This window comes from Molothrus ater, chromosome 3 (genome assembly GCF_012460135.2).
Source record: "Molothrus ater isolate BHLD 08-10-18 breed brown headed cowbird chromosome 3, BPBGC_Mater_1.1, whole genome shotgun sequence".
Lineage (NCBI taxonomy): Eukaryota > Metazoa > Chordata > Aves > Passeriformes > Icteridae > Molothrus > Molothrus ater.
In genome coordinates this window covers 29,518,208-29,536,330 of record NC_050480.2, presented here as the reverse complement: position 1 = coordinate 29,536,330, position 18,123 = coordinate 29,518,208, and the positions used below count along the sequence as shown (strand labels likewise).

The window sequence follows — 18,123 nt, the reverse complement described above, 5'->3', positions numbered from 1 at the left end:
AAAAGGGGACTAGGTAATTTATGTAAGAGGAGCTGGGAAAAAGATGGAAGAAAGAATAGCGGAAATCCAGGACAACTGAGAAACAAGCTAGGAGACTTGAAACTGGGAGGCATACACGGGAACTGTGATACCAGATAAAAATCTGTCTGATGAGCTAAGACAGGGATCAGCAGGACTGAAAGGCAGAAAAAAAAAGATACAAGACTGAGCTGGTTTGGGAAACTCTGTGACAGCCATTGTGTACTCCCATGTAGCACACAGGGAGAAATCAAAGATGCTGGTAAGTATTGTTCTCACATTCCAGATCAGCTGATATTTAAATGCCAGACCCTGCTATAAGACATACATATTTAATGAAAAAAAACCTCAGCACCTGTATCCAGTTCAGTCAAGTAATAAAACATAGAATACTAGCCAGTAGTCTCAGAAATTCAAATGATCCTTGAGGAACTGTATGATAAACCCTTATGAGATGTGGCAGCCTGCATTTAAAAGAAAATTTGTTAGCACCTAAATTAATTCCCTACTGTAACAGAATTGATTTTCAGAATGGAAATAATTCTGCAGTTGTCAGTCCCTCAATATAGGAAAACACCAGCTTAAATGTTATGTTCATACACCTTTTTCTACATAATTTCTGTCTCTTTAAGTGCTTGGAGGTTTTGGTTTAGGAACCCTGAATAAGGGTTACATGAGGAAAGATGATTCTTGCTAAAGACACAATATATATGTAGAGAATCAAAGGAAAGGAAGGCCTTATAATTAATAGAGTTGCACACTGTATTAGTTGGACGCTATATCTGCCTCTGCTGTTCCTTTGCAATGATGATCAGACAATGTGATTTTAATTAAGTTCTATACATATAGTAAGTACAGTTATATGTACAGTACATATACATACATTTCCACTAGATCTCTTCACCCCATTTAGTGTGCAGCACATGTTAAATTAATGAGTAGGTAATCAATTCAGTTCTCAATATTCAATATGCTAGCTTACAATTTGTTCATTCCATGCCATCAAAATGCTAATCAAGTCAGACATCTAATTTCCTAATCATTTTTATATTGTGCTTATCATCACAACACCTCAGGGCTTTACAAGGATTAATCAATCAACCTTTTCTGCAAGTGTGTGGAAGGATTACACTTAACAGAATGGAAACTGAAGTCACAAGTATCAAAAAATTATATTCAGTTGTTGTAATTTTATGATCTGCTGTCCAAAATAGCTTCCATTCTGCTTCAGTTATATTGAATAATGTATCTACAATTCAGAATCAACATCTTCATACAAGCACTCCAAAAAAATTTGATGTAGTGACTTAAGAAATTCAGTAAACTCATTGGTAGAAGTAGGAATATAATCCAGTTCTATAGGATAATAATCTATTTGTCCTCTTCATGTCCTCTTATTGTCCTCCCTTTCTTACTCTGAATTTTCTGCTTCATTATTTTCATTACAAGAAATAGCATTAGGTCCTTCAGAAAGTGGCTTTTACTATACAACTTCGATTCATACTGCAGGTAGTTCTATCTTGTGCATTGTTTGTGAGTGAAATGTACACCCAATGGAAAAAACAAACCAACATGCAGCCCTAACATAGCTATAGATAATGACTCATGCACCTATTCTAATTCTGATATTTTCTGATGATTGACAACTTACTTATCTTTTTATATTATTCAGACATATTAGCTTATCATCCTCGTTTATTATTTGGACATTCCAGATTTTGGGGATCAAGGAAGGGATTTTGGGGATCAAGGAAGGGATTTTGTTGTTTTGTTGGGGTTTTTTTGTTTGTTTTTTGTTTGGTTTGTTGTTGGGTTTTGTTTTGTTTTTTGGGGTTTTTGTTTCATTTTATTTTATTTTTTGGAGGAACGAAGAATAAGATCTGTGATGTAAATAGCATACGTTAAAGCAAGAACATGAAAATTTTAATAGCTTGCTCTGGATAATTGCTTGATCTAAATATTTCCAAAATAGAAATCTAGAACACAATGTAAGATGCACCTGATGAATTGACATATGAAAGGCTTCTGATCTCAAAGAGCTTAAAATAAAATTAACAAACTTCTCCAACTTTGTAACCAGACAACATGTTTGCATAACTACGTTTGCAAGTCTGAACAATATGTCTTCATTTAACAGCAAAGTCTACTTTTCTAAAAGAAAAGTCTATAACTAAATGAAGTACGGTTTAAGTATAATATTTTCCACTGTATTTCAAAAAACAGTCTTAGAATAAATAGTTTTTCCTTTCTTGTTTTTATGTTAGGAAAATCAGGAAATAAACTGATTATAAAAAATCAGGAAATAAACTGATTATAAACGGCTTTGTTCTATGTTCTATGTACTCACATTGCAACATGTTCTAGAATAAAATAGACTAGACTATTTCACTTGGAAGGGACCTACAATGATCAGCTTGTCCAACTGCCTGACCAAGTTAAAGCACATTGTTAAGAGCATTGTCCAAACATCTCTTAAACGCTGATAGGCTTGGGGCACCAACCACCTCTCCAGCCTGGTCCAGTGTTTAACAATTGTCTCAAAGAAATGCTTCCTAATGTCCAGCCTGAACCTCTCCTGGCATATCTTTGAACCATTCCCACACAATCCATTGCTGGATACTGGGGAGAAGAGCTCAACACCTCCCTCTCCACTTTCCCTCCTCAGGGAGATGCAGAGAGGAATGAGGTCACCCTCAGCCTTCTTTGCTCCAACCTAGACAAGCCCAAATTCCTCAGTTGCTCCTCATAGGATGTTTTTTCCAGACTTTAGCCAGCTTTGTTGCCCTCCTCTGGCTGCACTCAAGACCTTCACATCCTTCTTAACCTGTGGGGCTCAGAACTGCACACAGTGCTCAAGGTGAGAGCAGCAGACAGCAGGATAATCACCTATTTTGACCTGCTGGTTGTGCTGTGTTTAATGCATCCCAGGACTCACTGCTCCTCTGACCAGCACCCCTTCTGGATCCATTTCTGCAGGGCTACTTTCCATCCACTGGTCTCCCAAATTATGTTTGTGTTGGGCATTACTCCAATATAAATGCAGAACTCGTTAAATTTCATCCAAATAACCACAGCCTAATGCTCCAATATATCTAGATCCATTTGCCAGGCCTTCTGTCCCTCAAGAGAGTCAACAGCATTTCCCAGTTTGGCATCATCAGCAAATTTGCTAGTGGGCCATTCAATTCCTGCATCCAGATCATTGATGAATGTATTGAACAGAACTGGCCCTGGAACCGAACCTTGAAGAATATCATTCTGACGAGGCTCCAGACAGATGTAGCCCCATTCACTACAGCCCTTTGATAAAAACTACAGATCTATTTGTAAAAAAAGAGAAAACATCACTACACATAATTCCAGTGCAGGAAATCAGTGACAGGATACAAAATATTTGAAAAACTTCCATAAACCCCAACTACCCTCCCAATTCCCTTTCTTTCCAAGTAAACTCCCTATTTGTCTACCATAATCTATAAAATCTTGACTCCAAAGACATCAAACAGAAGTTCTGCCAAGGTTTTAAGTGGAAATGCACTTTTATAACTCAAAAATTTATTCACCAGGAAATCAGTAAATTGAAAAAAAGAGTAGTTCATCACTAGGTGCAAGTAATTTCCCAACTGCCACTTGATTTGAGATTAATTAGAGAAAAGCACATTTTTCTAAAGGATTTGTTTCTATCCTACAGCAATTTTCATTGATTATCTATTTCTATTCCAAATTATCTCCTAGAAACAAATTAAAATGTCCTTGAATTTTAATCTATACTAAAAATCAAAAAAGCAGGATCTATAGAGAAGTGACAAGATTTTTGTTCAAGATAGAAATAACATACATCTATGTTTCTTTTGTCCATAGCAAGCATTGCTATCATGGTAGTCATGCAGTTTCCTCCCAGGCTGTCTCTTAGCACTGAGGTCATCATAGAGTTTCGGTAAGGAATGTGAGACCGGTTTTTCTCTGCAAGGGCAATTATTACCTGAAACAATAGCAAAATTAAAATACTTAAATTTATATGTCTCTTAATGTTTGACATATAAAGAACATATCCAACATATAAAACATATAAAGAACAAATACAATCTGCTCAAGAACTTTTGACACAACAAAACTGGGATGCTTGTGCACTCCACTGTTAGCTGCAAACCCACTGGCTTTAATGAAAGAATTCCAAGTTAAATTTCAGTATGTTTATATATCTTTGTAGGAGCTGGACCTGAAAGACCAAATACATTAAATTTTATCATGCCCTAGCCTTACAGTCTCTCAGCAACATGGAAACTGAACATGATAAACTCAAACCCACAGGTTTTCCTAAGACACAGGAACATAATGAAAATATTCCTCATACTTTTTGGTCATAACTAAAAAATATGGATAGTATTAAAGTAAAAACTTCCTCAATATTTGCTACAGCATACTTTAAAAATGACACATTTTTAAAACATGTGCTTTGTACATGAGCCAATACATTTATTTCTGAGAAACTGTCTTGGAAAGCAAAGCACAAATAAAAGGGTGCATGATTACAATGTACTGCTGGAAAGAAATGATTCCGTTTAGAATATATATGCCTTGGCCAGAAAGGAAATTGTACACCTACTATTCTCAGTTTCCCTCCTCAGCTGTTTACATTATGGGACCTAATTATTAAATAAAAAGCTAGATTACCCCATGATGTCTTGTGATATAAAAGATGTGAACTGTTATCTGGCCAAGCAGTGTACTGAAAATCTTTAGCTATATGAGTTTTGCAAGCTCTCCTAAATGATTAGGAGTTGGTTTTTCTTTATGTAACATTTATATGTTACATATCAGTGTATATTTTGTTTATGCTACATTAAAAAAAATTGCTATTTTAGAAAATTTAGTAGTGACTTTTTTGTGGCATTAGTTTCTCTAAATGGTCTTTGCAAAGTTAAAAGTTAAAACTATAAATCTTACACTGGCAGTCTTGAGAAACACAAATGCATAACAAGAAAATTACTGTCTTGTAAAGGAATCCGGAAACCCATTCCTGGATCAAGGTTTTCAAATCTCATATGTTACAACTTGTTATATAGAAATATGTTAAAGTTTTGTTTGTTTATAATATTGCATAGAAATCTCATAGTAGTCTAGCACATACATTAATAAGCACATTCTCAGCCTCTGCCACACAGAGACCGTAAATGGAATAGACAAGATGAGAAAAGAGCCAGAGAGAAGGTATGTTATTTCCATTAAAAATGCGAACATTGTTACAGGGAAGTTCATTTTTTCTGAAGTCCATGTAGGAAGTCTGCAGCCCAGTTAGAATCTGAACCCTCCCACACTAATGCTGGAAAGCTGTGACCAGCTATCATGATGCAGAACCTACTGCACTGTCACGTGACAGTCTCATAACACAAATTATTTTAGTCTAAAGTCCCATTAGTAAAACTTCATGTTAATCACTACATAGATCTTTACAATCCAATCAAGTAATCTGGAATAGAAAGAGGAGACTCTGAATACTTTGACAAAGTTACAAAGATCACCTGTATAGAAGCTGAACCTGGATTCTCTAAGAGGCACCAAATGCGAAAATCAGAAAATTGTCTCATTTAAGAAGGTGTTATTATCCTTTAGATATAAAAAGGGTTTTCTTAATAGCTGTAATTTTAAGCTTAATAATGTCCCTAAAGCAGAAAGCTTCATTTTGAGTGGGTCAAACGAACCACCTCAAGCCCTAGTTGCCGTCAGAACTCTTGCCACTTTTTGTAAAATTGAATCCTATATGAAACAGAGCAGGGATAATCACTCACAAATAACTCCACTGACACATGTAGAAACACTGTTAGCACAACAGAAAGTGCAAGACTCGCAAGAGAATATGACACGATCTGAAGTGTGCCCAAGAGTCCCTGTTTCCGTCTACCTCTTTTGTACAAGGAACAGATTTGCACCAGTTTCTCATGCCATTCTGTCCTCAGAGAATCCTCAAGAGATGGGCATTTTGGCATGCATCACCTGCAGAAACAGCTGTCAGGTACACCTCTATCTTGCTGTTTAGTGTATCACATGCTCTGAAGCCATATTCCTGCTTCAGAGGTCTTCTTTTTGCTTCCCATCCTACTTCCCATTTCTGGTAGAGTTTAGAAGCTTAAACTGTGGTCTTTGCAGAAAAAAAACCAACCAACCAACAAAACAAAAAACCCCTAACAAACAAATAAACAAACTATAAAAAAAAAACCCTTTGGTAAATTTGGGCAGCAACCATCCATTAATGGATAAAAATCTTTCAACATTCTGTAAAAGGAACATGTGTTAAAAGACATTTAACGAACACATTCATTAAAGCAATGAGAACACTGTAACCTGGGTTTTTTTTTTTGGGAAATAAGAAAATAACTCCATTATAGTGTCAAATCACGTGGCAGTACAACTTAATTTGCAACTCTAAATCTGGTCCAGGATCTTCTATATTTCTATCTTAAGGGAATATCTACATATGCACAGTTACATGGCAGTTGTAATTCCAGAATGCGCTACTACATCTCTCAGACAAAAAAAGCTACCCAGATATAGTAATAAGTACTTCCAAATTCCTGCTATCATTTCAGATCATAGAACTATCTTCATTTTTCTCTAGATGTAGAGGCTGCTTGGAGTAAAAGTACAGTGGATTTATTTGAAGACTTTTTTAACATGCTGCCGATATTTAACAAGTAGATCAAGAGTGGTAACACAGAACTGTATTCTTATTGTCATCTTGATAAAAATCATTTAAATATGACTATTTTACTGTGAAAAGTATTTCAAAATGGCATAAATCAAAAATCAACACTAGACCACCAGTAGATAGCTAAAGACTTGAGAATTTTAATAAGAAATTAAAATTTTGAAGCATTTGTGCACTTTAATATATTATTCACTGCAAGTTCAGGACTGAATGGTTATATTCCCAGTTATTTGAGGGAAAAAAGACATTTTTACTGTCTTTGGTGGTCTTTTATTCAGTATTAGAAAACATTTCTACTAATACACAATCCTAGACAGAATACAACATGCCTATTTCCAACAGTATTTCTCTAAAATAGGAATTAAAATTTGCATGAAAAAAAATATCTTTCCCTGCTAAATACATAAAAATCATACAATAAATAAGAAGGGATCCTGAGTAAAATTTGTATTATTCTGAAGACATCCATTATAGAGTCACTGATCCTTATCACTTCCCTTGAGTACAACTCAAATACAGACATTATTCTTCAAAGTAAAATTTAAACAAATGAGGGGCATGAAAAAAATCTAGTGTGATAGTAAATGACTGACTGCCACCTGCTGTACCCTAAGCTTCTTCTTTTGACAGATGAAATATCTCTGACTATAAATTAAATGAAATCCAAGAGATTTGTTCTTGTTAACAGAAAAACACTTAACACAAAACTGAAAAATATTCTCCCCAGCAAGTAGAACAGTTATATTTCCTAATCATTATTTTAAAGAATTTTCACATATACACACCCACAAAATTTTCAGGTTTAATGATGATCTCCTCAACTGCATATTTTACTAAATAACACATGTACTATAATGTAACTCAAAAAGTAGAGATTTAAATTTTAGAGTTAAGCCTTTTTTCTTCTCCATATTCTCCTTAATTGTCCCCCTAAATGACAGCCTCACTGACCTGCTATGTTTCTACATAAAAATTTTTAAAGAAGCCTTAGGAGAAAATACTGTATTGTCCATTGGAATTCCCAAAATAATTAATTTCTAGCAACAGGAACAGTGCATGCTGTAACTGTGTATGCAATATTAAATATTTAGTTTTAGGAAGAAATTAATTTCTCTTCTAGGTGTGGGATCTGAAATGGACAATTGTAAATCATCAGTGATTGCTTAATAGCACAGCATTCACAAAAGAGATTTCATTCATTGCTAAGTGTTTCTTACTCTAACTTGGTAAGCAGCATAAACATCCACTCATATAAAACATCACGGTAGGTCAAAGAGATATATATTAAGCCTTAATTTGTTTTTAAATAGTATTTAAATAATTATTTCAATAATTAACTTAATAATTATTATAATTATTGTAAAACATATTATTAATAATAATAATCACCATAATTAACCAAATCTTTTTACTAGAAATCTTTATCTCCAAAGTTTCCTTTCACTGCTGCTGTCTGAAGTATTTTTTTTTTAATGAATAAGGTTGGTTAGGAGCAATCTATCTGCTTAATATTTGCCTTTTCCAAAGAGGAAAACCAAAAAGCAACAGTGAAAGAAGAATAGGGATTTTAGTATACCTTATTAAGAGGTTGAATATTTTTAGTAACAATTGCTGATTGACAAAGCTTTGTGGAGATTAATAATAACTAAAATGACAATAATAATAACAACAATAACAAAATTTTATTTATTTACATATTATTATACTACATCCATGAATACTACTGGTGTAAATCCAGTTATGGTAGTCAATGCATAAATACATTACCAATGATATCTCCTGTCTCAAAAAGCTAAGATTTAAATTGGTAGAGGAATAAAACAACAACACATGAGGGAAGAGCCCAATAATTTACCATCTTACAATGCTTGAACCAAATAAAGCCCAAACACTTTCTTTTCAGTGATACATCCTCATCCCAGCTGTGGAAGGGGAAGAAGATTATGCAGAACATTTTTAGGAGAAATATAGCTCAAATCTTTTAAGTATCTTTAGTATTTCAAAGAAAACAAACTATTTTGGAAATACTACCCTGTATACCAACTATAATCCTACTGCTTAATTGTTAAGTTTGCTCCAACTTAACATATTTTATTTTAAAGGAAGACACATCAATTCAATGTTAAAAAACCCCCTGCAATAAATAGCCTAAGTAAATTTTGTAATAAAGTTTTCCAAAACACTGCACATTGTTAAACAGAAATTTAGTAAAGGGATAAATGTTTTACTCTTTTTCAATTTTACCTGCTCCAAATAATGTAATGACAGGTTGATATATTTGGCTTCTGTCAGTAAGTGGCCTCCAATTCCAGTCTTTGCAATACGTTCTGATCCAGCAAGATCTACTAAATGCAACTTGGAGCGCCGGATAGTTGCAGATCCGGGTTCCTTGCTGGTGATGTGAATAGTGAAAATGCAGTGAGACCGGCTTGAGGCTTGATTCATTGGTGTCTACAATAACAGGAAAAAAAGAACTCTCAATGTTCAGTGGATAAATAAATTCAGCTCTTTATAGCTCAGTAATCTGGGAACCAAAATAATCTATCCTATTTTTTAGCTATTGGACCCATAATGAACATGCAAAAAGAACCCAAAAGGATTTACCTGACTTTTGTATTCTGGAAAAATACTTGGATAACTTTAATCTGGACAAATTTTACTGTAAGCAATTAAGGTTGGTCCAAAGTACTCTAACATCAGCAAAACAAGTGGCCTTACTACACGAGGAATACTAGAAAGGGCAGCTTGACTGGAGGAAAAGTTACTGAATGCTAATTTCTGAGAACTTAATAATTTCCCCATTGGTACATAATTTTTTTTTTAATGATAGGTAGCTACCAGTGTAACAAGGACTAGGACTTCCTATAAGGCTTTATACTTCTGAATTATTACTTCTATGAAAAAATTCTGCTTGGCAAAATCAATATCAGACTTTTGGGTGGCATAACAGAGTTTTCATAAAATATTTGGCTTTAAATATATTTTTTTGGGAATAACTACAGCCACACTTCCTTAATTTAAAACACAGAAGGTCTTGGTCAATTTTTAGAAATGTACAGTCTTAGTATCACTTCAGAGATTTTCTCAATATGTTTGAAATGCAGAACTAAAAGTTTTAAACAGCTCTCAGTTATTTAACTCTAGATTTTAATTACCATATGCCATCACATTTGCATTTTTATTAAAAAACATATAAAATACCTTTAAACATTGAAAGCACCTTTTGTTTACTTGTTTCAAGGTATTGTTAGAAACTTAAATGTAAAACTACTTTACATAATCCTCATTTCATAAATAGCTAAAGCTTGAGATAATATAGGGAGATTAAAGGTTTAGCATACAGATAATATTTCTATTCATAAACTATAACAAGTATGACTACATTGTTGTCAAGAAATAAATGCTGACCCTGCAAAAAACCAGAGTAGTAAAATAATAAATCAATATTATTGAGTCAGCAACTAAATCTATATTTATTTATAGCTGCTGAAAAAAGTAAGAGAAACATCCCAGTTATACTGTCTACATTAATCTCTGGTCTCTACTTTATTCATTCTGCAGTAATTTTTTTATGTAGACCTATCCTGTGATTCAGACATTCAGACCAGATATATAAACATATTGTCTTTTTTTTTTTTTACATAATCTGCTTTAGCATGCAACACTGCAGATGTTAAAATGGCCTGCCCATTGCAGGTACTGAAGATGTTGTCTTATAGATCCAGAAAGGACAGCTCTTTACAAAAAGACTACAAGCTGAAGTGTCCTTTAACAGGAGTAATATGGGTCATTTGGTTCAATTGTCTCCACTTCAAGTTCCCTTTTTTTAAAAAAGTCTTAGTAGTGCCAGCATAACCAAACGGGTTTTGGGAACAGATCCATCTTAAAAAAAAGAAAAAAATAAAATAGAGCAAACCATAGATATTTAACCTAGATCAGTTTCTTGATTCAGGCACAGCACAGCTCACAGCTATAGAAAACAACTGTGCAGAATACCTGAAAATGGCAGCATACTGGATGTGAACAAGTAGGTAGTTTGCAGAAACAACATACACTTGTAACCATTGGTGGAAATTCTGTAAGGAAATTCCAGCCTTAGCAGTATTTTCTTTTGGGCTGCTTTACTTAATACAGGCAAGCACAGAGGGAGAAGGAAAAGAATTTTGATCATTAGTTCATACAGATGAAGAATTTTAGAATTCATAATCCTGTGAAATGAGCATCAGATTGCAGTCACATGCTATGCTGTCCTCAGAGGTGATGCTGGGCAAATGAAGAGGAAGTGAGTTGTAGTGTTGGAATGAACATAAACAGGCTGAGGGAAAGGTGTCAAGCAAGAAAGCACTCCCAAACTTACTTAAAATGCAGTTAGACTAAGAAAAAGTTATATGCTGTGAAAATGTACTTCATTCAGCAATTCTGATTTCATGAATAATCAGAGCCAGCTTCACTTATTTTACTGGGATGCCTATGACTTTATTTGCAGCTCTGTGAAGCAGGACTGGATATTTTTTTTCCAGCTAAAAATCCACAACAGAATTAATATTTAAGGACATTCTCCTCAACAGAACTGATATTTAGGGACATTTTGCACTACAGAGGTAGTATCAGTCACACTATACTGCAGACAAGTCTAAGCCAGATCAAGTATCAGTACAGGTGGAAGCACAAAGTAAACGTTGCTATGAGAGAAGCTGAAGAAATCATCATACTTCTGAATATGCATTGTTAAAAAAACTTGAGATTCACACTACAGCAAAATCTTATCTGTTTCAAAAAGGGCTTTTAGTCACACCCATTTAATGCCAACAGAGGCAAAAAAAAAAAGTTCAAATCCTAAAAGAACATAATTTCAGGGCTCTTGAGTTCCAAACAGCACATGGCAATATTTGCTCTACAAGGTTTTTATTATCTATTCTGATACACTAGCCACAACTTTATTTTGTGTGTTCCAAGTAGATTTGGCTGAACTAGTCATTAGAAACTCCATTGATTTTCTCTCCACAGCTTTTTTTTCTCATGTAAATGGAAAATATTAATGAAGCTGGTTTGGAAGTCATTGGCTAGAATCCCAAACTGGTATTTTTGTGAAGTCCTTCTTCAGAGTAGAACCATGGCTTAATCAAGACACCAATACTCATTTTTGCAGTATGATTCTATCTCTTCTTTGGAGTTCCCATATACAGGAAACTCTGTTAGAACTCTTGCAGAAAGCATATAGCAATAAAAATTTAAACTGTTAAATAGGATGCGACCATGAAATGTTAATTTCATTATCCCCCTACACGTAGCTACTTTTACCACACAAGTAGATGCACAGCACAGAAGAGAAATGATGACATGTTGGCATCTCTAGTCCAAGAACAAGCCTTTTCTTTTACTATTTGGTTATTATCTTACATATACAACTTCTGAGTATCACCATTCATCTGTTTAGAAAGTTTGAAAACAGAAAACAACATTTTCTGGACAGTGTCTCAGCGCCTACTAAAATGTTCCTTTGGTGGTTTTCAGAGTTCATTTTGGCTTTGTTAGTAGTATTCAAACCATATGTATATGAAATCATCCTAACACTAATTTGATGTGATGAAGGAAAAAAAAGAGAAAGAGGGGAGTGGCCTGGTTCTCAGCAGATGGTTGCTATTGTGAGAGTTATATATAGAACAACTGATGAGCAGCAGTTACTTACAAAGAATAATTTTTTCCAGGAATTCTGTTACATCATAAACCACATAAGCAGACTTCAGATGCTTTGTGATAGCACGTGAACACTACAAAGGACTTAGTGCCAGGTCATCTATTGCTGCCCATTTGTAGCATGGCAAAGGACAAATTCAGTAACATTGACTTGGTAAAGCATCAACACTTCATTTGATCATGGAAAACACATACAAGGTGTATTTCAAGCCATACAAGCAAATCTTGTTTTTTCCAGGATGAAAATATACCTGTGCTGAAATTAAATAAATTGTATTGCTTTGTGACTTTAACTGCTACATCTATTTAAACAATGGTTCCAAGAAGATGGCTCCTACTCAAATGAGAATCTACATCACAGTCATAGTGGAAGAAACTTCTGAGTTGGATATTTCTGTCAAGGAATGCCAGGTCAAGAACTATCCAAAAACTTGCTGGAACCTAAGCTGTCCATCTTAATCTAATTCTTACCCATCTTAAGTCAGAAAAACACTGCAGGAGTTCTTCCTTATATAGGAATTTATGTATTTCCCAAATCCTTTATTTGTTGCAGCTGTTGTTATAAATGTTTGCACTAAAAATAGCCAGAAATGGATGCTACAGGTCTAAACAGCACTCTTAAGAATTGAGGATCTAAGAAAGGGAAAGCTTCTTAAACAGGACAAAGACATATGAAAAGCTGTTTGAAAATCACCACTAGACTAACAGAAGCTGCTACTATCTGGAAGAATAATGTGTTAAGCATGGCTGCCAAAGCACTGATTGAGATAATACATGAAAGAGAGCAGGACCACTGGGAGAAAACAATTTTTCAGGTGATAAATGCAGTTGTTAAGCCCGTATTGCAGACCATCTCCACTTGGCAACTTACACCATTCCAGTGAAATCTTTTCTTCCTTGAATCAAAATATTTAGACAGCAGAAGAACATGATTTTCCTGTATGAGTGAATTAGTGATTTGCCAATGCATAAAGAGATGTCAATTCTCAGTGTTCACAGTTTTTTGAGAGAATGTCTCAGTAAAAACTTACAAAATTTTCTTTTAAGGAATGCTTCTTTTTCTTCTTAAGGATTTTTTTTGCTTCTGAACTTTTCAAAGAAGAGCAAGGGGAAAAAAGAGAAAGTACTGATAGCATTCAAGATTGATATCAAATCAATTTTCTCCAATTTTGTGCTACAATCAGAGGGATATCTGTAGAAAGATGTTCTGACAACTACAGTCATTTCACAGTTCAGATGGATATCTCTGTCTAATGAATATAAGCTCCAGTTCCAATAGAACTATGCTATAAGGAAGAGCATACAAATTGAGGAATAGGAGGTGCCTGTCTTTATATGTGGTAGATGAGAGAGACCTCAGGATGTCTTCAGCTTGTAGAGACCTCAGTATGTCTTTAGTTTCCTTTCTAAGTAATAAGTTACAGGTAAAGGGGCTCTTCGGTTTTACTTAGGTACACTTATCATAGTTTGAAATTGAAAAATTTTTCTATGAAAGTATCAGGATCAGAATAGGTGCAATCATTTCCTGATAGCAATACTTTATTTTCATATTTACTACAAGTACAGTTTCACAGTTAGACCATGTTAACTTTTAAACTTAGGTAACTTTTAAAGTAATTAATATTCCCTGGTGAAGACATTGTTAATCTTATGTTATATAGTGCCTTTTATCCATATAAATCCCAAAGCATTTTAACTATAGCATAAGGACTATTCAAAGTACTATGTATGACCAGTAATTTTTTTACCACACATGGAAATGAAAGCACCTGTGCTGAAATAACAATGCTATTTGGTGCTCATAATACAATATTACAGATTTGTTGGAGTGCAAAGAAGTTAATAATTGACACCAAAGAGGAACCTAGGAAAGCAGAAAGTTGTAATTTCTTCTAGACTGCAGCACTAACCCAAATAGCATGCATTTTTGTCAAAAGTGGTGTTTAATCTCATATGCTCACATACTGAAATCCTATTTTTTCTATCTCATCCAATAAAACATGCAGTCAAACACTACCACTGGGTTTCTAAATCTATTCAAGAGAATATTAATGTACAATAAATACAAATAGAATGAGTTCAATTCACAGATCACAAGTCGGGCCTCACAACTAACCTTAAACCTTAAAGTTTCATTATTTCTTGAAATAAATATATTTAAACATTGCCAAAAGTTTACTGATTGACCCAATTGTACTTCAAACATTTTAAATGATGGAACAAATACTGTGTCTTCTACACTGTGTGCCAAATTTTAAAAAAATTGAGTGCTGCAGGTATAAAACCATGCACTGAAACATTTCCTTCTTCATTAAAGCAAAGTACCTTTTCATTAAAGGAAAAAATAAATTCTAACTGTATATGTAACTGCAGTCCTCAGATGTACTAAATTCAGAAAAGGATTTTACTGTTTTGAAATTGCTGCACATCCTTGGGAGGCTACCTTAGTCTATTGCTTTTAGAGAAATACTAAAAACCACTAAGAATTCTCAAAATCACAGAGGTTAAGGCATGTTATTTCAAAAGGCAGAGGTTATATGGGATTCCCATCACAAGAACTTAGAAAAGACCACTTCAGTTGAAGATATATTAATAGTATACCAAGATAAAATGGTTTGAGTACACTACTTTAATGGCCAATCATTTATTTCCACACAGGAGGTTTTTTAGATGTTGCTGCTACCAGTTGTTTATACTACAAACTTGATTTTTAAATCTTCAGCATGCATGTCAGGTACTGAAATCATAAAGTTGTCTTAACAGATAGAAAATATAAGAAAACAGTTCAGATTGTATAACCTGTTGCTGCAGATTCTTATGTATTCAAATATATCAAGAAACTGTTTTATCAGAAAGCAAACAAAAATCTAGTCCTTACATTCAGTAGAGCCGCCAACAAAAGACTCTGGTTTTTTTCAGTTTTGATCTCTGCCTATTTCTCCCTGGCAAAAAAAAATTCCTATTTGGATTTTTACATTATAAATCGTCTCTGCACAAATGTCTCTCATCTTACCACCTACACAACTTGTAGTACACATCAAAACTAGAACAAAGGACCTAGAAAAGCAATCCTGAGCAAAGTAGATTAGTTTCCTTTTTTTTCCCTTCTCTTGGGCTATATAGTTACATGCAGGAAAGAAGCATTCAGTTATAAACATTTTCTTAGGTTCTGAAATTGAATGAATGAACAAATTTGCCTGCAAAATGCTTTTAAAATTGTGATGACATTTTTTTAGCACAATCAGTGATGAGGGAAAAACACACCCCTCAAATCATAAGTTAGACTGCATTATCATAGCTAATGCAGAAATTAAATTATCATTCTTATTTTCAAAACAGTCAACTCTTCAAAGAAGGGTTATTCAGGGTTAAAGCACTAGATTGCAATTTTAGAGGCTACACATCTCATATGCGATCCATGACAGTCATCTGAGTTTTCTCACAGCCCAAACTCATCATTAAAAAAGATGAATTAAGCATTTATTTTACTTATTTTCTATTTAGGTTTATTAATCTTGCTTCTTTTTCTTTAAAGTTTACTTAATAGGGTTCTAATCTTCAGAGGTCAGAAAGTATTATAAGACTCAAGATCTAAAAATATGGTTCTCCAAAGAAGTTATGTTTAATGTCATAAGTCCTCCTTCTTAGATCTCTAAATTAACCATTTTGTCTTCTATTACACTTTGTCAAGTTCCTCTCCTCCACACAGTACCAATTTTTCTAATTCAATATCATAAAGCAGTTCCTTGCCTAAATGCTCAGGTTTATGAGAAGCCCTTATGTTGATTATCTCTTGCCTAAACATATTCCTACCTCTCAAAATATAACTGTTGAAACAGTCATCCTTGAGAAAGAAGAAGTATTTGTGTTACCTATTTATGTTTTGTAATAAAACGCTTCTTCCCTTGTGGCCAGGTGTATGTGGTCATCCAGCAGGAGCACAGAACTATCTGACTATTCATATACTCTAAGTATCTTTCTTGCCAATGATTTATGATATATCCTTTTGGAAATACAGAGGAGGAAAACCCAAAAAATTCCAAAGGAGAATCAACTCTATTGTAATAAAGACACATTGCCAGTGCTCATATTATGCAATACACTTTTTATATTTACATTCCATATCCAAGCATGAAGGGAAAAAAGAACCTTACAGATACGGAAACATTTAATTGGAATTTTTCAGAATCAGTAAAAACAGCCTTGTGCTTGAATATTGGTACATATTTATTTTGAATTTCCTTTGAACTACCATCTGGGTTCTTGTTGGGTTTTTTTTATTTGTTTAGTTTGGGAGGTTGTTTGTTTTGTGTTTTTCCATAAAACACCACGTGTTTATTATGCACTAAGAAGGAAAAAAAGAGGGGACTTATATTAAGTACTTCAAGGGCAATTGAATGCTTAGTCATAGAATGGTTTGAGTTGGAAGGGACCTTAAAGATCATCTTGTTCCAACCTCCCAGTCCCCTTGCACCCCATGAGCAGGGACACCTTCCACTAGAACAAGTTGCTCAGGGCCCCATCCAAACTAGTGTTGAACGCTTCCAGGGAAAAATTTCACTGGGAATGTTTGACAATGCTTTGCAAGGACATATTTTCTTATCTTTACATGTCTGTGTATGTTGATACATGCCAAATTCAAAAGTAAGTGTATAGTTTACAAGAATTTCTGTATTCTACTTTGAATTTCAGTGAGTTATGAATTCAAGAGCCACCAATAAGATCCACTATAGAACACTATCATCAGAGAAATGCTTATTTAATTTCACTGTGGAAATACACTCAAAAAGAGAATAATAATTTATGTTGAAGGACTTCTAAAATATACATTGTATTTGAGAGAGGAGGAGAGATGTTTTTGACCATTTTAATTTTGGTAGTGTTAAGAAGATTGGAGCAGCAAATCTCACCTCAGCAATCATTCTGTTGGTGTCCCCCAAGAAGAGTAGGTTTAAGGCTTCCTCTTCATTGGTTGCTTGCTGAAGAGACAAGTTTTTCAGATGAATGTTTTGATCGGAGTCTTCCATTATTGTCACTTTTCTACATGCAAAATAAAAACAGCAGTGAAAACTAGAGTTTTAATGCAATTTTGTTTCATACTTTAATTTTGATCACACCTAAAGGTGAAATCTAAAACCCAAGTCAAATCATAATGAAAGAACATGAAAAATAAATGATACACATTAAAGGAAATGTTGATTTCTTTTTTTACTGTCATCTCCTTTTTATTCCTTTATTATGAAACTTCACATAGAAAAGGAATATAAGAAAACTGTACATTTTAGAGAAAGCTTTGGTATTTTTGTTTATTGAGATATTAAGATTTCAAGAGTAAGAGATTAGATGATTCATCACAAACAAATAACATGTAAGGGTTTGTTTGCTATTACCAAGTACAGATGATACATAAAGCATACCATTATTTTGACATAAAAATATAAATGGAATACTTCAGAATCAACACATCTGTAGTCAACATGTTTCTAATAACTTTAGAAAAATTTGTCAAGACTATTTCTTTTTCATTTTTCTTAAATGGTAGTAACTACAACTGTAAATTATCCCCTCCTTAAATTAAAAACAAGCTAACAATGATTTTATTTATTCCCCCTGTTAGAAATGTTCTTAGTTACATATTTATAAGAGTGAAGCTGCCAGAAAGGAATTGGATGCATGGATATGGCAAAAGGATATGGCAAACG

At 34.0% G+C, this 18,123-nt stretch overlaps 1 protein-coding gene across 2 annotated transcripts in view; it reads right to left on the bottom strand.

Annotated features, from left to right (window-relative positions):
- Positions 1-18,123, bottom strand: part of KIF6 (kinesin family member 6) — a 155,500-nt gene that overhangs the window by 111,552 nt on the left and 25,825 nt on the right. For both annotated transcript variants that reach the window (XM_036381431.1, XM_036381430.1), the window contains exons 6-8: positions 17,332-17,461; positions 8,969-9,175; positions 3,857-4,000 (exon numbers count right to left, since the gene is read on the bottom strand). In XM_036381431.1, the coding sequence (XP_036237324.1) occupies positions 3,857-4,000; positions 8,969-9,175; positions 17,332-17,461 (481 nt within the window). The remainder of the gene's footprint in view (positions 1-3,856; positions 4,001-8,968; positions 9,176-17,331; positions 17,462-18,123) is intronic.